Source organism: Gopherus evgoodei, chromosome 1, assembly GCF_007399415.2.
Source record: "Gopherus evgoodei ecotype Sinaloan lineage chromosome 1, rGopEvg1_v1.p, whole genome shotgun sequence".
NCBI lineage: Eukaryota > Metazoa > Chordata > Testudines > Testudinidae > Gopherus > Gopherus evgoodei.
Window position 1 is genome coordinate 152,367,730 of NC_044322.1, and position 26,923 is coordinate 152,394,652.

The following is a 26,923-nucleotide window of genomic DNA, read 5'->3' on the forward strand; positions in this document are numbered from 1 at the left end:
GTCAACCTTTAACCTTTTCTTTGTTAAGCTAAACAGATTGACCTGCTTAAGTCTATGTAAGGCCTGTTTTCTAATCCTTTCATCTTTTCGTGACTCTTCTCCCAAGCCTATTTATCAACATCCTTCTTGAATTGTGGGCACCAGATCCTGAACTGTGGGCACAGTATTCCAATAGTGGTTGCATCTATGCCAAATACAGAAGTGAAACAACCTCTTTAATCTTGCTCCAGATTCCCCTGTTTATGCATACAGAGATTGCTGTAGCTATTTTGGCCATAGTGTTGCACTGGCAGATCATGTTCACCTGATTATCCACCACGACCCCAAAATCTTTTTCAGAGTCACTGTTTCCCAGAGTCTGCCATTCTGTTAAGTATGGCCTACATTCTTTGGTGCTAGATACATACATTTTCATTTAACCATACTAAAATGTATACTGTCTGCTAACGTCTAGTTTACCAGGCAATCCAGATTGCTCTGAATCAGTGGTCTGTCCTCTTATTTACCACTCCCTTCATTTTCCTGTCATCTACATACTTTATCAGTGATGATTTTATGTTTCCTTCCAGGTCATTAATGAAAAATGCTAAATAACATATGGTCAAAAACCAATCACTGAAGAAGCCCACTATAAACAAATCTGTTTGATGATGATACCCCTTTTCCAACTACATTTTGAGACCTATCAGTTAGCCACTTTTAATCTATTTAATATGTGCTCTGTTAATTTTAATTTTTTCTAGGTTTTTTATCAAAATGTCATGTGTACCAACTCAAATACCTTGTAGAAGTTTAACACTATAATACATTTATCAACCAAACTTATAATCTCATCAAAAATATATTAAGTTAGTTTAACAGTATCTATTTTTCATAAACCCATGCTTGACAGATGTGGCAATTTTTTGCAATATCCTGGATGAACTTTATTAAATTAAGTTTATGTATCTTAGGAATTCATTGCATTAAAAGTGCATATGTTTATATATTATTGAGAGAGTGTGCATAATATCCCTAGGAGGAAAACCTAACTGAAGTAAACCCTGGGAAGTGATATGAGAATCAAAGGACTATCTGAAATAATGTGAACTTTTAAAGTTAAGTGGGTTTCCTAGGAAATCTCTAGGGTGAGGCATATCCCAATGTAGCTCCTCCACTTATGCAAAAACCTAGCCCTTTTTGAAGCTATATCCTGAGAAGAAACCCATTGTCTACAGATTACCTATTCCCAGATCAAAGACTCTGGCTGTATAAAGGAGGGACCAAAACTTTTCATGAGTGTGCTTGCTCTGAGCCAAGAAGGTTATGAATTGGTAACTGCAGAACAAACTCTTGCTAGGGTTTGAAGCACTGTTCACCTGTCAGAGCTCTTCTTAGAGTTCTCTGGTAAGCTGTAGAGTTCTCTGGTAAACTTATTAGCATGCATGTAGGTTCTTTTATTTTTTATTATGTTCTCTCTGTAATGCTTTTATCTTAAGAATAAATGTGCATGCTTAGAAGGAGCAGTGTGGTAACTTTACTGTGGGCAATTACACAGCTGATAGACTCTGAGAATACAAATCAGGCCTGCTTAGGCAATACGTTTTTCTTGGGAATTCATATGGAAAGAGTGCTGTCCTATGATATGACTACATAATCTGATTTTTCCACAATACAGAACAGAAATATTTATTGAACATGTCTGCCTTTTCTGCATTATTATTCCTAGTTTATTTTTAAAACACCTTATTGTTCTTAACGCTGCTGGCTACAGATTTTTTCTTGTGTTCTTTTGCTTCCCTTATCAATTTTCTATAATTTCTAACTTCAGATTTATATTCATTACTAATCAGCTTTGCCTTTTTTCCATTTGTTATATATATTTTTATAGCTGCCTCCACTTCCTCACTAAGCCAGGTCTTTTTTTAACCCATGTGGCCTACTGTCTTTGGCGAAAAAAATTTTGGTTGCTTTTCTGTTTCCGTGAGAGTAAAAAGTACCAGTTTTTTTCTTAGAGACATGAAGTTCCTTTTTTATACTCACATTCTGTCACTTTCTTTCATGATATTCCATAGGATACCAAAGGCTAATTCCAGTTGAGTTTAAAACTAGATGACTAGACAGAGGAAGGGGCTGTGGGGAACTTTGTGTTTCAATAGGCCTCAGCATTTCAGTGAACATCACTGAAGACAAGCTCATCGTTAATATACTTTTATCTAAGGCTCTGATTTATCAAGATAGTAGATCAAAGGGAATAGTTGTTGCATACACATTGAGAAGGATTCCTTGGAACACTCAACTTTTCAAAATCAAGCACAGAGAACTATTACTTGAAATTGCCCCAGTTTAGCATGGACAGTAGTATACAGAAAGACATCTTCTGGTCTAGCAAAGAGAAAGCAAGGTGCTCTTTTGTACTCTTCTATATTTTGCTTATATATGTCAGATATGGCAAGAATGCAAACTATGTTAGATTGCTGTTTCAGCCAAATCTGAAAAGGATTTTAATTTAAATGTCTTTTAATTGGCAGACAAAAGTTTCAACGTGCATATTTAGAATATACCTTAGATATTAATAATCTATCCAAGGATTTTGAAAGAGCTCTTTACAGTTGGTTTTGTCAAGAAGTGCAGTTAAGAGTGCCTTCCCAGAGGGAAATATTGGGAAAATGAAGACCAATCAGCATAGATAATCAGTAGAGATGACTAAGGTAAAAGAATAGATGGCATGTTAAATGAGGTCCCAGAAAAAGAATCAGATATCCTATAATTACTTAGAAGTTCAGATGAGTACTTTCAGTTATTTCCCTGGTGGCCAATAAATTATCCTGTGGACTGTCTCAATAAACCCTGATATTCTGAAGATTTAGACAATTTGACTGTACTATGTTCCATTTCTGCCTTTCTCCATCATTACTGACACCACCTTCAACCTTCCCTAATTCAGGCTTATACTTTTGGGGTCATCTTTGACCTCTCCCTTTTTTTCTTCTTTCCTTATGCAGCCAGCTAATCGCCCAGTCTTCCTGCATCTTACTCCACAACAAAAGAAAACTCTATCCCTTCCTTTCTTTAAGAATGGACAACGCCCTTGTCCATAGTTATCTCTGGCATTGCTTACTAGAGTATCTTCTCTGGTTTCTCTGATACCCACATCACTCCAGTCTACTTGGTTTAAAACTGAAGTGCCAACACTATTATCCTCAGACAGCCCGAGGCACTTTGGAGTTCCTCGAGTGGGTTCCTCTTGCCCACTGTTCCTTCTCCCCTAGCTATTTAGAAGGGGGAAACTAAATCTGACCAGCACTTCCAATCCCCCCATTTTAACATCATCCTCTGGGTCTCCAATCTTGTGCTATCCATGTTTGTTTTTTCAACGGCAAGCTCTTCTGAGCAGGGAGTACTGGAATTCAAATTATAGTAATAAAATACAGGAAAATAAAACAAATCTAAAAAAATCTTCCATTAATGCACCAGGGTGTTACTGTCACTTATGATTAGGCATGAGAAACACAGAAGGATTTTCTTCTTCCACAAATAATCCATCTTGAGCGAATAAGTCTCAATCTCAGCCAAAAAGGGGATTTTTTTTAAAGGCCTTGAACTCTCCAACGGATGAATCATTTAAACTTACAGTTGGAGGCTGTATGTCTTCAGTCAGTTGAACTTCTTAGTAATTACAGAATCTTAGATACTCTCCCCGGAAACCGATTGAAAATGTCATCCATTCCTGATCTAATAAATGTTACAGCTTGCACTGTCACCACCATCCCAATCAAATAATACAAGACTGCCATGAAGGTTCGTAAGTGGTAATAGCTTGATATAGTGAAGCAGCCTGTAGATACTGCTGGAATGCCTTAACCAATAGAATTTATAAGACAAGCGTATTCCAGTAATAGACCAAGTTAGGATAGTTCAGCAAGATTATTCATGTGTTTCACTGTAAACTCCTATTACCAAAGGACAAGGATTCATGGAGAATATTTACAGTATTATTAGAGAAAAACATATGATGAATCCCAATAAATTGCTTTAAAATATGTACTCCCTATATCCTGTCAATTCTGAATTTTCCTAAGTGTATTTATTTTTAGGAGCCTCGTTTAGTGGTTAAAGCACAAGACTTGGAGACTTGGGTTCTGTTCTCAGCTCTGCTACTATCTGATCATATAACCTTGAGCAAGTTATTTAACCTCTGTGCATTAAGCTTTTCTATCCATACTACAGAATTAACACTAACACCTCCCCAGGTGTTGCAAACTTTAATTGTACTCTGGCACTAGAACCTTTGGGGTTTCTGAAGAATTTGATGTAGCTTTCACATCAAGCAAAAATTTGATTTTTAGTGACAAAGAAAATTTCCAGTTTCATCACTAAAACATGTGACGCATCTGCCTTGCTCTGGCCCGACTTGACCTAGTAATACCTCTGTGTCAGACTCTGAATTCTCAACTACAGCTGTGTTTCTTACCTCCAATTTAATCACATAAGCTCTTGGAACATCACTTTATTATACATACAGTTTACAGACTGAGAATCCACAAGACAATACATATTTACAACACAAAACCATATTTCTTAGAACATGTCTTCAAATATACTAAAAATACACAAATACTCACATTTTTAACCTTGAAGTTTTAGGGGAGTTGTGAAATAAAAATTATGCCTGTTGCTGTTAGTCTGGGACTCATATACAACTGTTTAGGACCATAATTGAAAACACTTCTTTCCTCTCCAGTTCTTCGATTTCAGCGCATAGTGATCTGATTAAAAGCAATGCAGTGTTGCTCCAGAGTGAGGAACTTTGTCTGCTCAGTCACTACAACTCACCCATATCCCAAACAAAAATACAAACTGATTCTTAACTGCCATTCCTTGGAAAGTTAAGTAAATTGAATTGCCTTCAGCAGCTCCACAACCACATCATACTAAGTGGTGCTGTAGAAGTGCTTAGTATCATTATTACATTTTACTGAAAAGGAATTATCACAACTAATACTGGGGACAATGCAAGTATGCTGTACAACTAATCACCCAAAAATACAGACACATTCCTTTTTGGGAGAGTTGGCAAGGGCACTTGTTCACAACCAGTGGGGGCTCCATATTGGGGAACTTGCAGTAGCCAAATGGATGCTGATCCCTATAGTGGGGTAAGGGTTACAAATCAGGGAACTGTAGGCATGCAGGTGCTGAATCCCTCTCAGGCTTGGAATATATGGTTCGGAGCCATAGAGAAGGATGCATCGGGCTCAGATGGAGTGGATAGTGCCACTGAAGCTGGCAGTTAGTCTCCTTTGGGTGGGGAAGGACAGGCTCTTACAACTGTATCCTCCCCACTGGGGTGCATCTTCTCAAAGCCACTAAAAGGAAAATATTGATAGAATATATAGAAAAAAATCTCAAAATTGCAGAGGGAGGCTGTGATGGAAGGTAAGGCAAAGAGAAACAAGATGGACACTGCAAACTCCAAGAGTCCTAGGAGTTCTTGGACCTGGGAAAACTGGCAAGCTGATTTTTTGATATATGCATGTATGCCCTCTACCAAATACCCACAGAGAAGTTCAGGCTTGCTCCAGTGCAAGGACATAATTTGGCAGGCATAGAATACATTTGGTGTATGGCATGGACCTATTATGATGAGGAATTTAATTACAGGTGGCAACATGTCCAAGAATGAGGTGGCATCAGGCAAATAATGACCTCTGGTGAGTGGCAGAGGACCTCCAGATTGGGTAATGCCATGCTTATATATGGATAGCAATTTATTGGTTCTGTGGTAACTTAACCAGAGGCCCAATGCTCACAGTAAGGTATGCTGGGCCTTCAATGGACAGACATTTCTGGAACTTCTACAAATATAAATATGCACATGAGAAGTGCACTGGCATCCGCAGGGCACACAATTACCTTGCCCCATCAGGGAAAGTCCCAATCCAGTATGAAAAGAGGGTTATTCATGGTGCTCCCCCATCATTAGACAGTGGACCAAGCAGCAGGGGAGTGGGACAGATTTATCCCTCGCTATATTCAAGATGCTTCAGGTACTCCTTTGGGATCACCCTAATCAGATAGAGGGGGCATATTTAGGGGAATATTAGGATTCAGGACACCATATGAAGGAATCAGAATTCTCATGAAGTCTCTTAATAAAAGTCTATTGACAGTTTGAGTCATATAGCAAGGAGACAAACTGCACAAGAAATAAATCAACAAAATTACAGAACCGTTCACATGCTTGCTATGTCCGACCTGTGTCTCTCTCTTTTTGGGTTAGTCCCTCAAAAGACACACAGGGAATATTGCTTAGTCCACCAACTGTTTATGATAGAGAAGTTCAGCAAGTGATGTGACAGGTCCAGAACTTTGTTCAGTACACTACTCTCCTTTTGACACTGCTGTGAACATTGTGAGGGCTTGTGGCTCCAGAGCGATGTTAGTGAAATGAGTCTAACTAGGAATTTTGGCTGCTACCACTATATTCTCAGGGACTGGGCTTTGGTACAGGAGTAAGGCTTATGATTGGTGATACACATTACCTTGATCTGGGCGTACTCCTGACAGAAGAAAAACAGAGGGTCCTACACCAAGCTGACCTTAGCTTAGGAATAGAGTTAGATACAGTGGATGGTATCTCCAGACTCCCTGCAAATAAACTTGGTCATCTTAGTTTGCATGCTGAGTCATGGCAAAATTATGATGAACAATAATAGCCTGCAGTTTGCGTAAAGTCACCTCCTTGGCTGTGCTGGCCCTCTCGATCAACCACATAATTTCTGCATTCTTAGAGATAACAAGGCCAAATCATTTTATAAGAGTGAACAAAGAAATGAAGGAGGATTTGTGGGCACGGCATCATTTCCTAACTCGCTTTAATTAAGCTTATTTTTAGAGACAGGATTAATTGCTAAAGGCAGTCCTCAAAGTTCAGGTAGATGCACCAAGGTGCATTGGGTTTGGGGATTTTCACTATCACAGGTGGTGTGCTCAGAGATGGTTCGCTGACTTGATACAAATGGGGATACTTAATGACATCACATTCCTGGATTTTACCTCCTATTTTCAGTGATGATTTGGGGGGATGGAGTTTGTGAACTTGTGGGGGGAGGGAAAGAGTGAGAACTAGAGTGACAACCTGGCAATGATACGTTATTAATAGCCAGCCCTGCAAATCACTCAGGCTTATGAGGTCAGTTAGGACATTTTCATTGCAGTGTTTTAATTTATATTATCTATTTTGCTGCTAAAAGTGTCCCTGGGATTTATAGCAGCATAGTGGATGCTTTGTCTCTATTACAGAAGGAGAGATTTCAGAACTTGGCACCAGGTGCCAATAAGGAACCCAAACAAATACTGCAAGCTCTTTGGAACTTTGCCTCATGACTTCTCTTGGATTAGTGCAGCGATTAGTAGCACCATGAACATTTAGGGCTAACACTGTGTGTTTTATAGAATTTACTTAAGTTCAAGCTAGGGTGGGCCTGTGTAAGATTTGGCCAATGCCTGAAGACCACATCAGTGTGTGGTGTCGCTGGCACAGTATTGGCTAGCACCATCATCAGCCATCTCCAGTCATTTATCAGGCCCCATATTTTGTAGCAAACTGTAATGTTATCCAGATCTTTGTGGTGGGTTTTTAATTAGGAGGCTATTAAAAGAGTGGTCACAATCCACAAGCCCTGGTGAAGATCCCCAATGATCCATCACTATTCAGATTCTTCAGAAATTGGAGGGAGTTCTTCACTGGCAACTTTGATGTGGCCAGGAGGCATCTTTGTTCAAGGAAGTTTTCCCATTGGCATTTTTGGAGCATTCAGAGTCAGCGATTTGGTGCCTGGGTCAGCAATGGATACCTCAAACAGAGATCTGGAGTTTAGGGACATACAGCTTGGGTGAGCAAACAATCATCTTGGCCCTGAGAATGCCAAAGACAGATCAGGGATGGCAAGGTGAGTCCATAGTCCTGCATGAGGGTGAGGAGGCAGGGACGTGCCCATTTGTACCTTTAATAACTTATATATGGCTGAGGCTGGCTGGTGTTGGACACTCTTTCTTCATGTTGACAGGAACTACCTCAAAAATTCCAGTGTGTGGCAGTCTTTAAAAAAGGGCTTATACTGCCAGGCTTCCCTTCTAGCAAATTTGGATCCCATTCTTTCATAACATTCCTTTCAGGATTTAGGTGGTGACATCTGCAGCACCAGAATGTTAAGGGTTAATGTCTCTCATACCTGTAAAGGGTTACAAGCAGGAAACTGGACACCTGACCAGAAGACCAATCAGAAGACAAGATACTTTTAAATTTGGGTGGAGGGAAGTTTGGGTATGAGTTCTTCGTTCTTCTCTCGGGGGGTCTGAGAGAGACCAGACATTACTACAGGCTCTCTAAGTTTCTTTTCAAATAGAAGGTAAAAACCAGGTGGTTTAGGCTTTTTAATTGTTTTACTCTATTTGCAATTGTGGATCTGGCTGGTTAACTTTTATATGTGTAGTTGCTGGGAATATTTTGATTTGTACTGGTACTGGGGGGAAAGTCTCTCTCTGGTATCTGTAAGCTATAGGACCATGTATATTTACATCTTGAAGTTACAGAGATAATTTTTTATTTTTTCTTTCTTTTATTAAAAGATTTCTTTTTAGAGAACCTGATTGATTTTTTTCTTGTTTCCCTTGTTTTATCCCAGGGGATTGGGATAACTCCCCAGGACTGGTGGGGGAGACGGGAGGAGGGAGAGATAGAATCTCTCTCTGTTTTCCTTGAATCTGTTTGCCTCTTTGTGAGAGGGAAGGAAGATGCTTCTCTGTATGGTGATTTAAGAGGTTGGATCAGTATCTCTCAGAATAGCCCAGGGAGGGAAATTCTGGGAGGGGGAGAGGTGGGGGAATGGCTTATTTCTCCTTGTTTTAAGAACCCAAGGGATCTCGGTTCTTGGGGTCCCCAGGGAAGGTTCTGGGGGGACCAGAGGGTATCAGGCCCTGGAAAATTCCTGATTGGTGGCAGCATATCAGACCTAAGCTGGTAATTAAGCTTAGGGAAACTCATGCTAGTACCCATATTTTGGACGCTAAGGTCCAGAACTGGGAAGGAATGCTATGACACGTGCCCTTTTGTACCTTTAAGAACTTATATATGGTTGAGGCTAGCTGGTGTTGGACACTCTTTCTTCATGTTGACAGGAACTACCTCAAAAATTCCAGTTTGTGGCAGTCTTTAAAAAAGGACTTATACTGCCAGGCTTCCCTTCTAGCAAATTTGGATCCCATTCTTTCATAACATTCCTTTCAGGATTTAGGTGGTGACATCTGCAGCACAACTAGGAATGCGGGCTCAAGAGACACAGGCAATTGTTTGATGGCATTTGAATGAATAGAGGAAATATGTGAGGCCCCTGGTTGAAACTAGAGACCAACAGTGTGAATGTGCCAATTTGTTGTTGTTTTTGACAATTTTCAGGAGTAATGCAACAGGGCATAAGAGCAAGTATTTGGATCTATGGGCACAGTATTATGTATTGGGCCCATAGGCAGGCAACCGGTTTTGCTGGTAGTTCACAGCAAGGCTTCAGTGGTGAGGTGATTCTGAGTTGACAAGGAAGGAGGCATGACAGGGGAATGGCAGATGTCCTTCTTATACTCTTTGGCAGCCAGGAAGCAGCCATCTGAAAGGATTAACATACACCTAGGTGAAAATAATTTGAAATTTCATCAAGTGGTTGACTTAATCATTACGGCATGGAGATTTAAAGCAGATCCCAGGGGCAACTGGAAACTGGTCTGAAATGTTGCAATGAGGAGCCACTGAGTGTCCACGGGTTGACAAGATCAGAAGGTGCATGATTCAGGAGGTGGTTAAATTTGCATGCTAGTTGGGTGGATTGGTGATTACCTACCAAAAATTATCATATTCAGGGAAGATAAGGCACACCTCTCTGACCAGGAAGCATATATATATTTTTTCGCTTATCAGGAAGGGAACTGTTAACCATCTGGGAACCTAGCTGGGCAGCCAAGACAGCCAAGTTAATAGCTGGCATCTCTTGCTGGCAGGTGTACAATGCAGGTATTCGTTTGATAGGGTTCTTGTTTCCTGGTAAATGGTAACTGGCAATGAATTTAGGGAAAGGCATCCCCTAAAGACCCTGGGAATGGGGCTGGGGCTCCTGATGTCAGGTACAGCTGGGACACAACCCCCTTTCTGCAATCTCTTAACCTTGGTATGGGAAGAGGGCAGTGGGGTCCCAGCAATGGGGTGTGACAGGTTGTGGAAAGGTAGGGACTGACAGCAGCCCTCCCCAAGGTTGAACAGATTACAGAAGAAAAGATGATCTGCACTATACCAATTATTGCCATATAGTTTCCAGATGAGTTAATAAAGTTGTAAGCAAGTTAAAAAAAATCCCTGGTGTCTTGTCTTGTCTTCCCATGTGTTCAGGACAATGAACTTGAATGCTTAGTAGGGAGGAGAAAGGAAATGCAAACTTCACTCAGTAAAGCAAGAATTAAGAATGGAATCAGAACAGGTCCACCTCCCCACTGTCCCCAAATCTAAAATATCTTTAAAATTGTATATGGGGTTGCAATATTTGAAATGTGAAAAGAGCAAATGTTACTGTGGTGAATTGCGCATTTCACTCCAGAGATATGCTATATGAAATCAGTTATAAAACTAATACCTCACCACCAAAAGGTACAAATACAGTATTTTCCCCAAATTTTAGCTAGCTGCAACCCATGATTATGGACATAGTCAGGCTCTTTTAAAAAAAAAAGCGAATGATGGGAAGTTAATGGTGGTAAAGTCACTTGTTTCTCAAGATGTATGCAGTCTCAAACCATAGGATGGTGAAGTCTTAGGAATAATTCCTGGATCCAAAAGTATCATAGTCCAAAGTTGTACATGTGCATGCAAGCATGCATATACACAGACACACGCACAAGTCACACTTCAATTTTTTCCAGATTGAAAACTCTACCACTCCCAGCAGTAACAAGAAATCATCCTAAAAACCCTAGAATTTTTCAAATTGAAAGAAGTTTTGCACATACAATATCCCAACACAAGCACACAATAGATTCCCAGATTTTGCAGCTGGAAGGGACCATTACAATCATAGTTTTCCCTCCTGTATAATGTCAACCTTAGAATTTCATCCCACAAGTCCTACTCCTACTTGATACACCTTTGTTTATACACCAAATAACCACATTACCCCTTTCAACTACAGCAGTGTTTCACAAACTTTTCAGGTCAGTAGCCTCTAATACAAAGTAAATAATTTTCATTATCCTTTTCTATTTACTGTAAATATAAAAATGTATCCAGGATAACAATGATAAATCTATGTGTTATTTGTGCATGTGTTTTGAAAGACTAACAAAGAATAAGGATGTGTGGGGAGTAAGGGAGCAATATTTTAATTGCTTTAGATTGTAAAAAAATGTCTAGCACCACAGATGCCCCTCTGGTTGCCTTTTGTGACCCCCAAAGGGTTGTGAAACCCACCAGATGAGAAAAAAGCAGCTAGACAATTGTAATGGGAGTTCATATTCAGCTAGCTATTTATAATGACTTCCAAATCCATTTCAGAGTCATCGCTTTCCAGGATACAGCCCCCCAAAACCTGTAAATATGGTCTACATGCAACATTTTCAAAAGTTCCTAAGTGATTTAGAAGTCAAAATCCCATTGAAACAATAAATTTCAGCATGTATGAAATTTTTACAGTACATTCTTTATTCATAAATGTATGACTAATGTTCCTGGATACAAACAATTCTTCTATAATTTATTCTATAAATTCAATAATAATAATATTAATAAACCACTCAAGCTTCAATTTTGTGGTTTATGAGGTCAGCTCCCTCAATGGAATTATAGTCTAATTATGGATGGGGGGTGTGTGTGTGTGTGTACGCGCGCATGTAAAAATGCAGTAGTTTTATATGAAGCAGTATTTCAGTTTCTACATTTTAACAATGCATCACAAAAAATTCACTTCATCTCATTCTCACCCAAATGATATGCAAGGTATTAATAATAGTAAAGTAACAAAAAGTATTCAAAATGTATATTGCACATGGGATATAAAACCATTTACCTGTACACCTATATCAAGGCTGATGGAATGAAAAGCATTCACGAGTATCAAGCAATTGTGCAGACATTGTTCAGGAGTTCCCGGATTAGTGTACATATTCGTAAAGTGAGTTGAAATCTGTATAGAAGATAAAATCAAACTCATTGCATTGCACTGGAGAAAACTAAGTATATATATTCTTAACTTTCTCATTATTACATGAATGTTCATATACACCCTGAACTAAATATTCCATCTTAAGTACATACTTAAGAAAAGAGTAATCACTGAAATAATAATTCAAGACTTGCTATATATGGTTTTATCTTTTAAAGTTCCTGCAAGCCGAGAGTTCCAAAATGAAAGAGGATAATAACAGTAGTAATAAATACTTAGACTAATGCTCGTCCAGATATAAAACTGACAATGTTTTTTTTTTGGTTTTTTGGTTTTTTTTAAGTAAGAAGATATGCAAAAAGTTCTTACCAAATATGGGCAATAAGCTGCCACCTGTGCTGCCAATACTAGACCATCTAGAAGATCTCTGTCAAAATTTACTATCCATCTCATAGGTGGCACTTCACCTGTTTGAAACAATATAACACTGGTTAGAATTATCTTCTCCCTTGAGAGGTTCTACTGTAACTTTTCACAGAAAGGATGACCTATGAAATAACTTAATAAAGACAGGTTACTCATCTGTACTAGAGTTCTCAGAGTATATCTCTTCTGTAAAGTAATGTTGCTGGGATTGTATTGGGTGTGCGCCAGAACCATCCAAGGTACAGAAACAACGACTTCTTACTATGATGCAGCTGAATATTAACCACAAAGGGATTTCCAGTGTAACCATCCCCACTTCTTTTCAGCCACTTGAAATACAATTAAAGGACTCGAGCAACAGGAAGAAAGGCAGGTGGGTGGGCACCTCGTTTATTATGTGGGTTGTTTAAGATTTATGAAGTCCTTAACTATATTTGTTTAAGTGCTTGGGTTATATATGTTTGTGTGTGAGCACATGTGCGCACACACACACAGTTTCATTCCATTCATAGGGGCACTGATATTTATACAAAACCCCTGAAATGCAAGAAAACACTTGAATACTTTCAAGATAAACCACGTAAACCATGTCAGTGCAACTCAGTTATTTGTTGTTGTTATTTTGTTTAAACCATTGAATTATTTGACACTAATTAATCAAGTGTTATGTAAATGAAACTGAACAGTTTCAATTTACATAACAAGTGTTATGTAAATGAAACTGAACAGTTTCCATTTACTGATGTACAATTAAGTAGACAACTAGTGTGACAGTGTACCCCATAAGGCTTTATGGGGTGGGGGTGCTCATAAATGTATGTATGATATAACTGGAATAGGGTTTTGCTACATGTAAAGGTTATGATCTACTGGTTATGTTCATCCTAGTTGTACGCACGCATCACGGGTGTGTTCAGAGTTATCAGCATTGGATGTATAATTGCTTGATTTCTAAGCAGCCCTTTTGGTCACTTCTTGGGGAAGGAATGTGCAAATTAAGTGCTCAATCCAGAAGCACTTAACAGATGAGAGAGCTTGGAAGACTCCAATCCACATAAGAAGTCTACCTGAGAACACTCAAGGTAGTATGTGGGTAATGACTGCTGCCTGCAGGTCCTGAGTCATGCATGGGCATGCGACTTGCCCATGTGATTCCAAATCTCCATTTTGTGACTGGATTCTACACAGGATGAGGAAGTGGTCTCCACTCACAAGAGAAAGTCTATTTAAACCCCTGGAAGACCCCTCCATTTTGGTCTTCAGCTGGCTAAAGAAGGAGCCTCTCCACCATCCCAGGATACTTAAAGGAAACTGAAACAAAGAACAGTAACTACAGGGGGTGTGAGTGATTGCTGGACCCAGGCTAAAAGGAGATTAGCCTGTAAAAGGGAGCATTCTGGAACTGGTGAGGATCTTATCTGTATTCAGTTTGATTAGACATAGATTTGCCCATTTTATTTTATTTTGCTTGGTGACTTACTTTGTTCTGTCTGTTACTACTTGGAACCACTTAAATCCTACTTTCTGTATTTAATAAAATCACTTTTTACTTATTAGTTAACTCAGAGTATGTATTAATACCTGGGGTAGCAAACAGCTGCGCATCTCTCTCTATCAGTGTTATAGAGGGCGAACAATTTATGAGTTTACCCTGCATAAGCTTTATACAGGGTAAAACAGATTTATTTGGGTTTAGACCCCATTGGGAGTTGGGCACCTGGGTGCTAAAGACAAGCACACTTCTGTGAGCCGTTTTCAGTTAAACCTGCAGCTTTGGGGCAGGTAATTCAGACTCTGAGTCTTTGTTGAAGTAGACAAGAGTGTCAGGCTCAGCAAGACAGGGTGCTGAAATCCTCAGCTGGCAGGGAAAGCAGGGATAGAAGTAGTCTTGGCACGTCGACTGGCAGCTCCCAAAGGGGTTTCTGTGATCCAACCCGTCACAACTAGCTCTACCTTTGCTTCAGCATATGCACTCTGATTCCTCACATAATTGAATCATTTTTACTTTTCACAAAAGCACCAGGAAAACAATCACTCAGTTAAGTTACCCATATTTCATAAATGACAATTATGTTTTCCAGCTTTAATATTTAACACATCAGTGCTTAAAATATTTATCCCCCACTCTTAAAAAGCACAAAACTTTAACAAACTAAGGAAACAGTTTAATGACTTAAAATCTTAACCTGAAATACTCTTTAAAACCTTTAAAGTCATTATTGACTTATACGAAAGGATTTTCGTTAGTGTCTATATATACCATTCATTTAAAACAGAAAGTCTTTCAAATGTTTAGAGAACCACTTGTATTTTGTTAAATTATTGCTACTTTGCTAATCAATTTGCATAATTTATGAAGTACAGTATATGTGCCAGCTTACATTCATTTTAATTATCTGCCATTTTTTCATCAGTTACAGTGGGCTCAGAGACCTGCTTCCTCTGCCACCTCATCACAAAAGCCTTTGTTTTGCTTCCTTTACATAGATCCTTGAACAAGTCTGGTTATAGGTTCCTAAATCTAAAAAGCATTGTGGGCATGGCCCCTGGCTAGGCTATCACATAGATTGGGCTCATCCCATCTTCCACTGGGCACAATGTCTCTGGCTGTCACTTCACTCCCACCTACGGAGGCCTGCAAGGTTGTGGCGTGCCTCTTCCAGGCTGTTATATGACCAGATATTCAGAAACAACATATTATAAACAGATACCTCTAAAATATTTGAACAGGAAGAGGCAATAAAGAGATTACAGTGATTTTTTGAAGAAAGAGATGCTATGAAATAAGTAAGTTTATAAAAGCAAATTGCTGAGAACAGCAAAGTGATCCCTAGGGAGCTCCACTACCACCAGTAGGAAAAGAAGAACTCTTAGGTACAGGCAGTAGAGATGGAAGTGGTTTCACACAGCGGAAGCACATTATCCTTCCTGCTGAAGTCAATACTTTAGAACTTTTGCTATAGGACTGCCCTTCCTAGGAGTTATCTACTAGAAGCACAGACCCAAGAGAGGAGGAGATCTGTTATAAATGATACATGCTCCAAAAAGCAAGCATCAGAGCAGGAAAAAAAATACTCTGTGCATCTCAGGAATTCAGGCTACATCAGAGGCTTAATATTGCCTGTCTGAAACATCTAGTTATCCAGTGACTCTGAAGGAGGAATATACCATGAAAGAATTCCTATATGTCCTTACTCACTAAAATAGTCATACTGCAACCTTCAGTAGAAGATGGTTGATATTCATCATCATCCTCATGATGTTCCTATTACTCCTCTGGCATTTAGGGCAGTGATGGAGCTCCTCCACTGCACTCCTGGCAAGTCTTTCAATGGTTCCCCAGCAGTGCCCCAGGTTTTTCAGCTCAGCTTCCACAGCTCTTCACCATGTTGTTTTTGGGCAGCCTCGTTTTCACTTGCCTTCATGTGTCCATCTTACTGCTACTCTGGTGATGGAATCAGTTTCCATCTGAAGCACATGACCAATCCATCTCCAATGCCTCCTGGCAATGAAGGTGCTCAGATCCTTCTGGCTGCACTGTGTCAACAGATCTTGGTTTGAGATTGTTCTGGGCCAAAATATATGAAGGATTTTTTTGAGGCAGGTTGTATGGAATGAAGACAGTTTGGACATGTCATGTTTTCTTTTTGAAAGTACAGTACTTAAAAAAAAATGTGCAGTGAACATTAGGATTTCTACCTTATCTGTCAGACCCTGCAAGTCTCAAATCCAAGTCCATGGGGGGTCTGGGAGCCACCAATCCTCCACCTGACATCTCACAAACAGCAGCTGGGACAAGGGTTCATAAAGTCCAACTGAGGCACAAGCCCCATCCCTGACTGGGAGAGCTCCAAGGCTCCTGACTGGCCCGGGGACCCTAGAGGAGGAAGCCAGAGGAGGAAACAAGAAGTTTTCCATACAACTGGGTTTCACCCTGCCATGGACTGCTGGTGTGGTGTTTTCCTGTTCCTATCTTCCGATCCTGACCGCCTAACATCCTCACTCAGCCTCAACCTTGGTAACTGCTTCCCAGTGCTGTTGCCTGATCCTGCAGTCCAGTTTTGAAGCCTGAATCTGACCTCCTAGTATCTTGACTCAGCTAGACTCTTGGTAATTGACTCTATCTCTGCCTTCCATTTTTTCCTCTCAATTCTGATCTCCTGGTGTTCCAATCCAGCCTGATTCATGGTAAGTGGCTCATGGCTCTGGACCCACAGCCCGTACCCAACACTAAGCCCTATGCCAGGGCTGCCCATGCCCCAGCCCTGACAGCTTGTATGGAGCACTGTAACCCGTAGGAGTGGGCTGAGCATGAGAGGAACAGACCCAGCAGTCCAGCCACTACTCATAGACTCATAGACTCTAGGACTGGAAGGGACCTCGAGAGGTCATCGAGTCCAGTCCCCTGCCCTCATGGCAGGACCAAATACTGTCTAGACCATCCCTGATAGACATTTATCTAACCTACTCTTAAATATCTCCAGCGATGGAGATTCCACAACTTCCCTAGGCAATCAATTCCAGTGTTTAACTACCCTGACAGTTAGGAACTTTTTCCTAATGTCCAACCTAAATCTCCCTTGCTGCAGTTTAAGTCCATTGCTTCTTGTTCTACCATTGGAGGCCAAGGTGAACAAGTTTTCTCCCTCCTCCTGATGACACCCTTTTAGATACCTGAAAACTGCTATCAGGTCCCCTCTCAGTCTTCTTTTTTCCAAACTAAACAAACCCAATTCCTTCAGCCTTCCTTCATAGGTCATGTTCTCAAGACCTTTAATCATTCTTGTTGCTCTTCTCTGGACCCTCTCCAATTTCTCCACATCTTTCTTGAAATGCGGTGCCCAGAACTGGACACAATACTCCAGTTGAGGCCCAACCAGCGCAGAGTAAAGCGGAAGAATGACTTCTCCTGTCTTGTTTACAACACACCTGTTAATGCATCCCAGAATCATGTTTGCTTTTTTTGCAACAGTATCACACTGTTCACTCATATTAAGCTTGTGGTCCACTATGACCCCTAGATCTCTTTCTGCCATATTCCTTCCTAGACAGTCTCTTCCCATTCTGTATGTGTGAAACTGATTGTTCCTTCCTAAGTGGAGCACTTTGCATTTATCTTTATTGAACTTCATCCTGTTTACCTCAGACCATTTCTCCAATTTGTCCAGATCATTTTGAATTTTGACCCTGTCCTCCAGAGCAGTTGCAATCCCTCCCAGTTTGGTATCGTCCGCAAACTTAATAAGCGTACTTTCTATGCCAACATCTAAATCGTTGATGAAGATATTGAACAGAACCGGTCCCAAAACAGACCCCTGCGGAACCCCACTTGTTATACCTTTCCAGCAGGATTGGGAGCCATTAACAACTACTCTCTGAGTACGGTTATCCAGCCAGTTATGCACCCACCTTATAGTAGCCCCATCTAAATTGTACTTTCCTAGCTTATCTATAAGAATATCATGCGAAACTGTATCAAATGCCTTACTAAAGTCTAGGTATATCACATCCACCGCTTCTCCCTTATCCACAAGGCTCGTTATCCTATCAAAGAACGCTATCAGATTAGTTTGACATGATTTGTTCTTTACAAATCCATGCTGGCTATTCCCTATCACCTTACCACCTTCCAAGTGTTTGCAGATGATTTCTTTGATTACCTGCTCCATTATCTTCCCTGGCACAGAAGTTAAACTAACTGGTCTGTAGTTTCCTGGGTTGTTTTTATTTCCCTTTTTATAGATGGGCACTATATTTGCCCCCTTCCAGTCTTCTGGAATCTCCCCCGTCTCCCATGATTTCCCAAAGATAATAGCTAGAGGCTCAGATACCTCCTCTATTAACTCCTTGAGTATTCTAGGATGCATTTCATCAGGCCCTGGTGACTTGCAGGCATCTAACTTTTCTAAGTGATTTTTTACTTGCTCTTTCCTTATTTTCTCTTCTAAACCTACCCTCTTCCCGTAAGCATTCACTATACTAGACATTCCTTCAGACTTCTCAGTGAAGACCGAAACAAAGAAGTCATTAAGCATCTCTGCCATTTCCAAGTCTCCCGTTACTGATACCCCCTCCTCATTGAGCAGTGGGCCTACCCTGTCCTTAGTCTTCCTCTTGCTTCTAATGTATTGATAAAAAGTCTTCTTGTTTCCCTTATTCCCATAGCTAGTTTGAGTTCATTTTGTGCCTTTGCTTTTCTAATCTTGCCTCTGCATTCCTGTGTTATTTGCCTATATTCATCCTTCATGATCTGACCTAGTTTCCATTTTTTATATGACGCCTTTTTATTTTGTAGGTCACGCAAGATCTCAAGGGTAAGCCAAGGTGGTCTTTTGCCACAATTTCTATCTTTCCTAACCATCGGAATAACTTGCTTTTGGGCCCTTAATAGCGTCCCTTTGAAAAACTGCCAACTTTCCTCAGTTGTTTTTTCCCCTCAGTCTTAATTCCCATGGGACCTTGCCTATCAGCTCTCCGAGCTTACCAAATCCGCCTTCCTGAAATCCATTATCTCTATTCTGCTGTACTCCTTTCTACCCTTCCTTAGAATTGCAAATTCTATGATTTCATGATCGCTTTCACCCAAGCTTCCTTCTACTTTTAAATTCTCAACAAGTTCCTTCCTATTGGTTAAAATCAAGTCTAGAACAGCTTCCCCCTAGTAGCTTTTTCAACTTTCTGAAATAAAAGTTGTCTGCAATGCAGTCCAGGAACTTATTGGATAGTCTGTGCCCCGCGGTGTTATTTTCCCAACATATATCTGGATAGTTGAAGTCCCCCATCACCACCAAATCTTGGGCTTTGGATGATTTTGTTAGTTGTTTGAAAAAAGCCTCATCCACCTCTTCCGCCTGATTAGGTGGCCTGTAGTAGACTCCCAGCACGACATCACCTGTGTTTTTTACCCCTTTTAGCCTAACCCAGAGACTCTCCACCCTTCCGTCTCCTATGTCCATCTCCACCTCAGTCCAAGTGTGTACATTTTTAAATATATAAGGCAACAACCTCCTCCCTTTTCCCCCTGTCTATCCTTCCTGAGCAAACTATACCCATCCACACCAACATTCCAGTCGTGTGTATTATCCCACCAAGTTTCAGTAATGCCAATAATGTCATAGTGTATTTATTTATTAGCACTTCCAGTTCTTCCTGCTTATTACCCATACTTCTTGCATTTGTATAAAGGCATCTAAGATACTGGTTTGATCTTGCCTCCCAGCTTTGCCCTGACCCTCCTTCCTCTCTGCTATTATAGCCCGTGCTCCCTCCTGTTTCCAACCCATCTCCCAGGTCTTGTTCCCCACTTACCTGTGGGCTTTGCTCACCTGTCCCCGTCGAACCTAGTTTAAAGCCCTCCTTACTAGGTTTAGCCAGTCTGTGCGCAAATAAGGCCTTTCCCCGCTTCGAAAGGTGAACGCCATCTGTTCCTAGCAGTCCTTCCTCAAATAGCATCCCGTGGTCGAGGAAGCCAAAGCCCTCCTGGCGACACCATCTTCGCAGCCAGGCATTCACCTCCATGATGCATCTGTTTCTGCCCGGACCCCTACCTTCAACAGGAAGAATCGAAGAGAATACCACCTGCGCTCCAAACTCCTTAACCCGTACTCCCAGAGCCCTGTAGTCACTCTTGATCTGCTCAGCATCACACCTCGCAGTATCATTTGTGCCCACATGGATGAGTAGCATGGGGTAGTAGTCAGAAGGCCGGATAATCCTCGACAAAGCCTCTGTAACATCTCGGATACGGGCCCATGGCAGGCAGCATACCTCCCGGGATGAACGGTCCAGGGCGACAGCTGGGTGTCTCCGTCCCCCTCAGCAGAGAGTCTCCAACCACCACTACCCTACGTTTCTTATCAGTGGTGGCAGCAGACCTCCCAGCCTTAGGGGTACGAGGCTTCACCCCTTAACTGCTGGGGGTGATTTCTTCTCTCCTGTAATCAAGAGTACCTCCGGACTGAGCCCGCATGAGCCACTCACTTTCAGGCAGCTAATCAAGCCTTGTAGGATCAGATTGTGCAACCGCTCACGGCGAACCATCTACTCTAGAAATAAGTAGACGAGCTGTGGACAGAAAATACCAAACTTCAGGCACGACTTGAAGTGCCCTGCCCTGAACAAGATCATAAGATTCCCCTGCCAGAGTGTTTTGCTGGGCTCCACCAGTGGTTCCAGGGCTTCATTAACCAACTCCTGTTCCCAATATAACCCCAGAACCTATGCCTTTGAATCAGTCCCACGTGTCTGGTAGTCAGTATGCTAAATCACTAGACTGGGCCTCCTCACTTCTGGAAAATGACAGTCCAGTACTGTTGAATTGGAATGCTTTCTTCCAATCCACATCGGTAATATTCAATAGCCAAGGCAGCTCTGAGGAATCTCCAGCAGGGGCAGGATATAGTGGCTACCTACATGGTGCACTTCTGCTGTCTAACAGCAGATACTAATAGAATGAGGTGGTACAATTGTATGTTTCAGTGGAGGTCCGTGGAAGAAATAAAGAAAAGATGGCCATGTAGAGATTGCCACAACAGCCTGAGCAACATAAGGTTGTTCTAGACTTGAGAGACACTGTTGATGGGTCCCCCTCTTTCTTCAGGCCTCGTGATTGAAAGAACCACCCTCTGGAAGCGGTCATCCCAGAGCAACATAAGACAATACAATTCTGTCTGATTAATTCCCAGCACTTCCCCCTGAACATTTGAATTCCCTGCCTGACCAATCATTATCCTCTCATCCACTAGAAAGAATAAGAAATCAGCTTCCCTTCTGCATTTTGTCTACAGCACTGTCAGAGGCACTCCCTGAAGCTACATCAGAACTTCTCCCAAAATACCAGAATTGTGCCGATGTGTTTGAAAAGAATGCAGAAGTCTCCCATCATCAGGCCTATGACTGTCCACAGAATTACAGCTGGAGGAAAAGTGCCGTTCGGGCGGATTTACATCGTGTCCAAACCTGAACTAGCTGTGCTCTGTCAATACCTTCAGGAGAATCTGATCCAAGAATTTATCCACAAATCACATCGCTGGCCAGTGCTCCATTTCTGTGTTAGGAAAGGAGGCAGCAGTCTCTGACATTGTTAACTACCGTGCCCTGAATCAAGAGTAAGGAATCAGTACCCTCTGCGCTGGATACCTTAGTTACTGGATCATATGGGGGCTTCCCATATGTTTACTAAGGTGGCCCTCCCAGGAGACTATAATCTCATGAGCATTAGGGAAGATGATGAATGGAAGACCACCTTCCGAATGCACTGTGGTCATTTTGAATACCTGGTAGTGCAGCTCAATCTGACCAAAGCCCCCAGTACTTGCTGCAGTTTATAAACAAGTGTTCCTGGACATTCTGGACCAATATATAGTGCTTTTTCTAGACAATTCTAAAAACTACAAACACTGGTCATGCTTGAGCAGTTCTTGAGAGTTTACGGCTGCCTGGACTCTATGCTAAGCTTGAGAAGTGTGCATTTGATCCTCTATGCTCTGCTCTGGAAGAAAGCCAAGTTCCAGTGGTGTCCCCCACACCTAACATACATTTGATCAGCTGAAACTCGCCTTTACCATTGCACCATACTGGCCCACCCTGATGCCTCCTGAACCTTTTAGTAGAAGCTGATGCCTCTAGTATGACAATCAGCGTCATATTCTCCCAGCAAACACAGATCTGAAAAAAAAACACTACACTCGCTTGCCTATTATTTGTGGAAGCTTAGAGAACTAAGAGATCTTGGATAAGGAGCTCCAAGCCACTAAGCTGGCCTTTGAAGAGTGGCAACATTATTTGGAAGAGACTTACCATCTAATCCAAATATACTAACATAAACAATTGGAATATCTGTGCAATGCAAAGGTATTAAACCAATGGCACCTCTAGTGGCTCATTTTTTTTTAAATGGCTCAACTTCACTATCACGTATCACTCTGGAACCAGTAACAGCAAGACCAAGGCCTTGTCCTGGAACTTTGACACTGAACCACGTAGACCTAGCCAGGAACTGGCTCACATTCTCAAACCCCTCAACTTCCTGAATAGTGCTCTTGTTAGGACCTAGTCACACTGATATGTTCTGCCTCTGCCTCAGAAATTCTGCCAGACAAACAAGTTGTCATTTACAGGGAAGCAGACAACACTTAGAAGGGGGTTACACTAAAGAATACCGCATTAATGTTCCCCCAAGTCAGGCAAGAGTGGTGGCCTTACAGCTATGCCATAACTTACCTCTGGGCCATTTTGGTGAATGGTCTACCACCATCAAGACTGTTGTGAGTCCACAGGACTTTGACAGCTTCACGATAAAATCCAATGCTTAAATGACCCAGGATCAGGTTGGACTGCCTTCAGAATGGAGTGTATCGCAGGATTTGTGGCACAGCATCTTAGCTTGAGCACACCGATTGCAGGATTGCATGAAGGCCTGTTTTATGTGGCACATTCAGGGCCATGAGAAAAGACATCACTGTTGATTTTGGATCATACTTTACAGCCTAATTCTGGTGTGAGGCCCTTCTGAGGTTCCAGCTGCACCTCTCCTCCTTCTACTAGTCTCTGTCCAATGGCCAGATGGAAAGGATCTATCAAATTTTAGAGCAATACTACAACGTTATATTAACATTCATCAAGATGATTGGTCTCATTATTACCCTACGTGGAGTTGCATACAATGCAGATGACACAAAGAAGGGACAATCCCCTTCTTTGACAACTTATGGGTATCACCTCTGCTTCCACCCACAGCTATCTATGACCTCTCCTAACCTGAACACCTCGGACTTGGTGCAGAGGATTCACCATATCCCAGGAAGAAAGCAAAGGGCCATTTGGAAAAAGCAAAAGTCAACTACAAATGACATGCAGATCCAACATCTTTCATCCAGACTCCACCTATTCAGTGGGACAAACAGTGTGGCTCTCAACAGAGCACCTCTACACAAACAGATTGTCACATAACTTGGACTTCCAGTTTCTTGGCCCTTATCAAATGTGTCACGAAGTTAACCTGGTCATTTGTTGAACTACACCTACCCCGATCTTTCAAGATCGACCTGGTATTCCACAAATCCCTCCTAAAACTTTATGCCAAGGATTAATTTCCACACAGGACCCAACCACCTTCCCCATCAGTATGCATACAAGGCCACAAGGAATGTGTCATGAGCGAGATCTTGGATTCTAAACACCATCAGGATAAACTTTTATATCTGATTGACTGGGAAGGCTATGGCCCTGAGGAATATACATGGGAGCCAGCGGAAAACATTCACACACTCGCTCTAACACAAGTTTTCTATGAGAACCACCCTGAGCAGTCTGGATCCACAGAGCCTGGAAGGCACCCGCAAGAGTGAGGTCAGGTCCCACGGGTCTTGAACCCAGGTCAGAGGGGGCCTTGGGAGTCATCCACACTCCAATCTTCCATCCAGAATCTCACAGACAGCAGCAGGGACCAGACTCCACGAAGCCCAACTGGGGCACAAGTCCCACCCTAATGCTCTGATTAGGAGAACTCCACAGCTCCTGATTGGGCTGCAGCCCTGATTTAAGACAGAAAAGGAAACAGGAAGCTGTCCATACAATTAGGCTTCGCCCTGCCACAGACAGCCACTTGTTCCTGCCTTCTAATCCTGACCTCCTGGCATCCTCAGCTCGGTCTGATCCTTGCTAACTGCCTCCTGATTCCTGCCCTCCCATTCCATCACCAGATCCTGACTTCCCAGGAAGTCTATGGGTATCTATGGACTAAGCCTGACTCTCCATACTGCCTCCTGGTTCCTGTCCTCTGGTTCTGTCACCAAAAAGTGATCTCCTGGTATCCTGACCATATGGTATCATGACTTGACCTAACTCTTGGTAACTGCCTTCTAGTCTGTCACCTGAACCTGATTCCTGGTATCCTGACTGAGCATGACTCTGATCCCTGCCCTCTGGTTTGTCTCTCAAGTCTTATCTCCTGGCATTCCAATGGGCCTGATTCCTAGTAATTGACTCCTAGCCCATAGATCCTCAGCCTGTTCCCAATGCTAACCACCTGCCCAGGCTGCCTATGCTCCATCTCTGACATTATCGAGCACATATATTGCCATGGTCTTCAGCCAGTAGTCAAGAAAGGTCTGGCTTCTGCTCTCATGAGTTTGATGTTACTGTGGAACATAACTTCCAAGGGAATTCAATCTTCCTCAGAAAAATGCAGTCCATTTGGTAGCTTGGTTCAGTGACACTAAGGATTTAAACACGAAAAACAGTATCTTGAAATGTATCTGATAATTTATGAACAGTCAGTGTAATGAGAGAGCACCAGAGTGAGAAGAAAGCTGCTGTGTTTTGAATCTGATGGAGTTTCTTTATGCACTCATTTCCCAGTACAGCCAGTTTCAGTTATATAGCGTGGAAGCCTGCAGGCACAGATCATTTTAGTCAAGTCATTGCCAAAAAGCAAAGGGCATAAGAGTCCAGAAGCAACAAAATTGAAAAGAACATTTAGCTGTAATGTGACTATTTAAGGTTGGAATACTTCCCCTGTACCATGAGAAGCACTGAATCTTCAAAATCTTTTCCTTTCACCATCATCTGTCTTGCTTGACTTTAGATTCAATCAGATGCTTCATCCACTCGCCTATCTCAGGCAGCCACAGGGACAGTTAGTTACAGAAGAATCAGCAGTGAGGATGAGCACATTATGGAGCTGATAAATGTGAACCATGATATGTCATGATTTCCCCAGTGGCTTCACTAGCAGAGATCTGGTTTGTTTGTTTGTTTTTTTTCCAGGAAGGCTAACATATATCATCACCGTGTTTACAAAGAAACCCCTTCCAAAAATTCAGACAAATTTAATTGAGAATAATCACATTTACAACTGAATGATGTACTGACTCCCAATCAAAAGCTCAGATGGAACAGTAATTCTGCAGATACTGCAATTATTATGCTTCAGATCCAAGAAACAAAGATTTCACAAAGAGCTAATTATTTAGATTTTGAAAATTCACATCAAGTCTTGTAGTAATGCAAAGTAAACCTGTTAAGAGGCCATCTCAAATAAAAAGTGATGACTTGGGGACCATTATTTTAAATACTTGCTCTCATAAAGCAATCTAGAAAACACAGTGATAAAATTATCTCAAACTAAGCACATGGTGTCATGGAAGAATTTTGCAGTTACTTTAAAGATTGTTAATGCACATCCAGAATTAGAATCTTGTTAAATTATAATAGCCAGCATGCATTTAAAATATTTGGAAATTGCTGCATCAAAACAGTTAAGTAATTTGATTGTAAACTATACAGTTTTATTTCTGGAGAACAGGTGCCCTTTCCAGACAGATTTACATAAAAACATTTTACCTTTAAATTTTCACCACAGTGAATGTCATTTAAAATTTCAAGATTATGTTTTGCTGACTTCAGAAGTACAAGATTACCAGGGAACAATCTAACCTTCCATTAGTGATCCAAAACTGCTTTGAGCACAGGTGAAAAAGAATTATTTAGAAGACAATTTTGTACAGACATTCTTACTGCTGGATAAGTGTCATATCTTAAGAGGTTGCCATTGTGTAACGAAAAAGTGTTCTGCAGAAAAAAAGTGCTGATTTAATGTTCATATAGCAAGAAAAAGCCTAAAGATATGATTCAGGGTGCTATAAAGGACAGAAATACTGTACATGTAAGATCAAATTATGACCTGCCACTTTGGCATGCTTCTCAGTGATAGTCAGTTCAAAGGCTTCCATTTTAATTTCATGATGTTCATCAATGTGAGAATAAAGATGTAGTTTAGTCTAACTTATTTAATACCAAAGCCATTGCACTACTATGCACATCATAAGACACAGATTGTCCTGTGATTTATTTAAATCCCTACAACAGTCTGCTCTATAGAAAAACAAAAACCCAAAATCCATGGAAAAGGGAAAAAAAAGAGAGTACGAAAGTAATTAGCCTATTAATAATTAACCACATTATAAAAAATTCAAAATATGACAAACTACCCTACTACACACTAGAACAAAGATGTTCATATTTTTATATCTTTTGTGCATATATAGAACAGGAACACTTCAGTGGCTGGAATATTTATTTAGTTGTTTATCATTGTATGTGTTATTTTGCAGATATTTCAGTACATATGCACAGAGAACGTGAGTGGATGCTGTGCAAGCTTATCTACAGTGCTATGAAAATGTACCTCTGTGCTAACTTGTAACACCACAACTAATCTAGCAGGGGCCTTCTCTAGTATTATGGTTTTGTTTCAATGTGGACATCTAGCAAGCTGACGTTAAGAGAAGATCCAAAAATATTTTGGGTGACCCAGG

General features: G+C 41.2%; 1 protein-coding gene across 1 annotated transcript in view; it reads right to left on the reverse strand.

Annotated features, from left to right (window-relative positions):
- Window positions 1-26,923, reverse strand: part of CFAP47 (cilia and flagella associated protein 47) — a 681,124-nt gene that overhangs the window by 461,914 nt on the left and 192,287 nt on the right. The window contains 2 exon segments of the mRNA XM_030575652.1: window positions 12,084-12,200; window positions 12,549-12,646. Coding sequence (XP_030431512.1) covers window positions 12,084-12,200; window positions 12,549-12,646 — 215 coding nt within the window.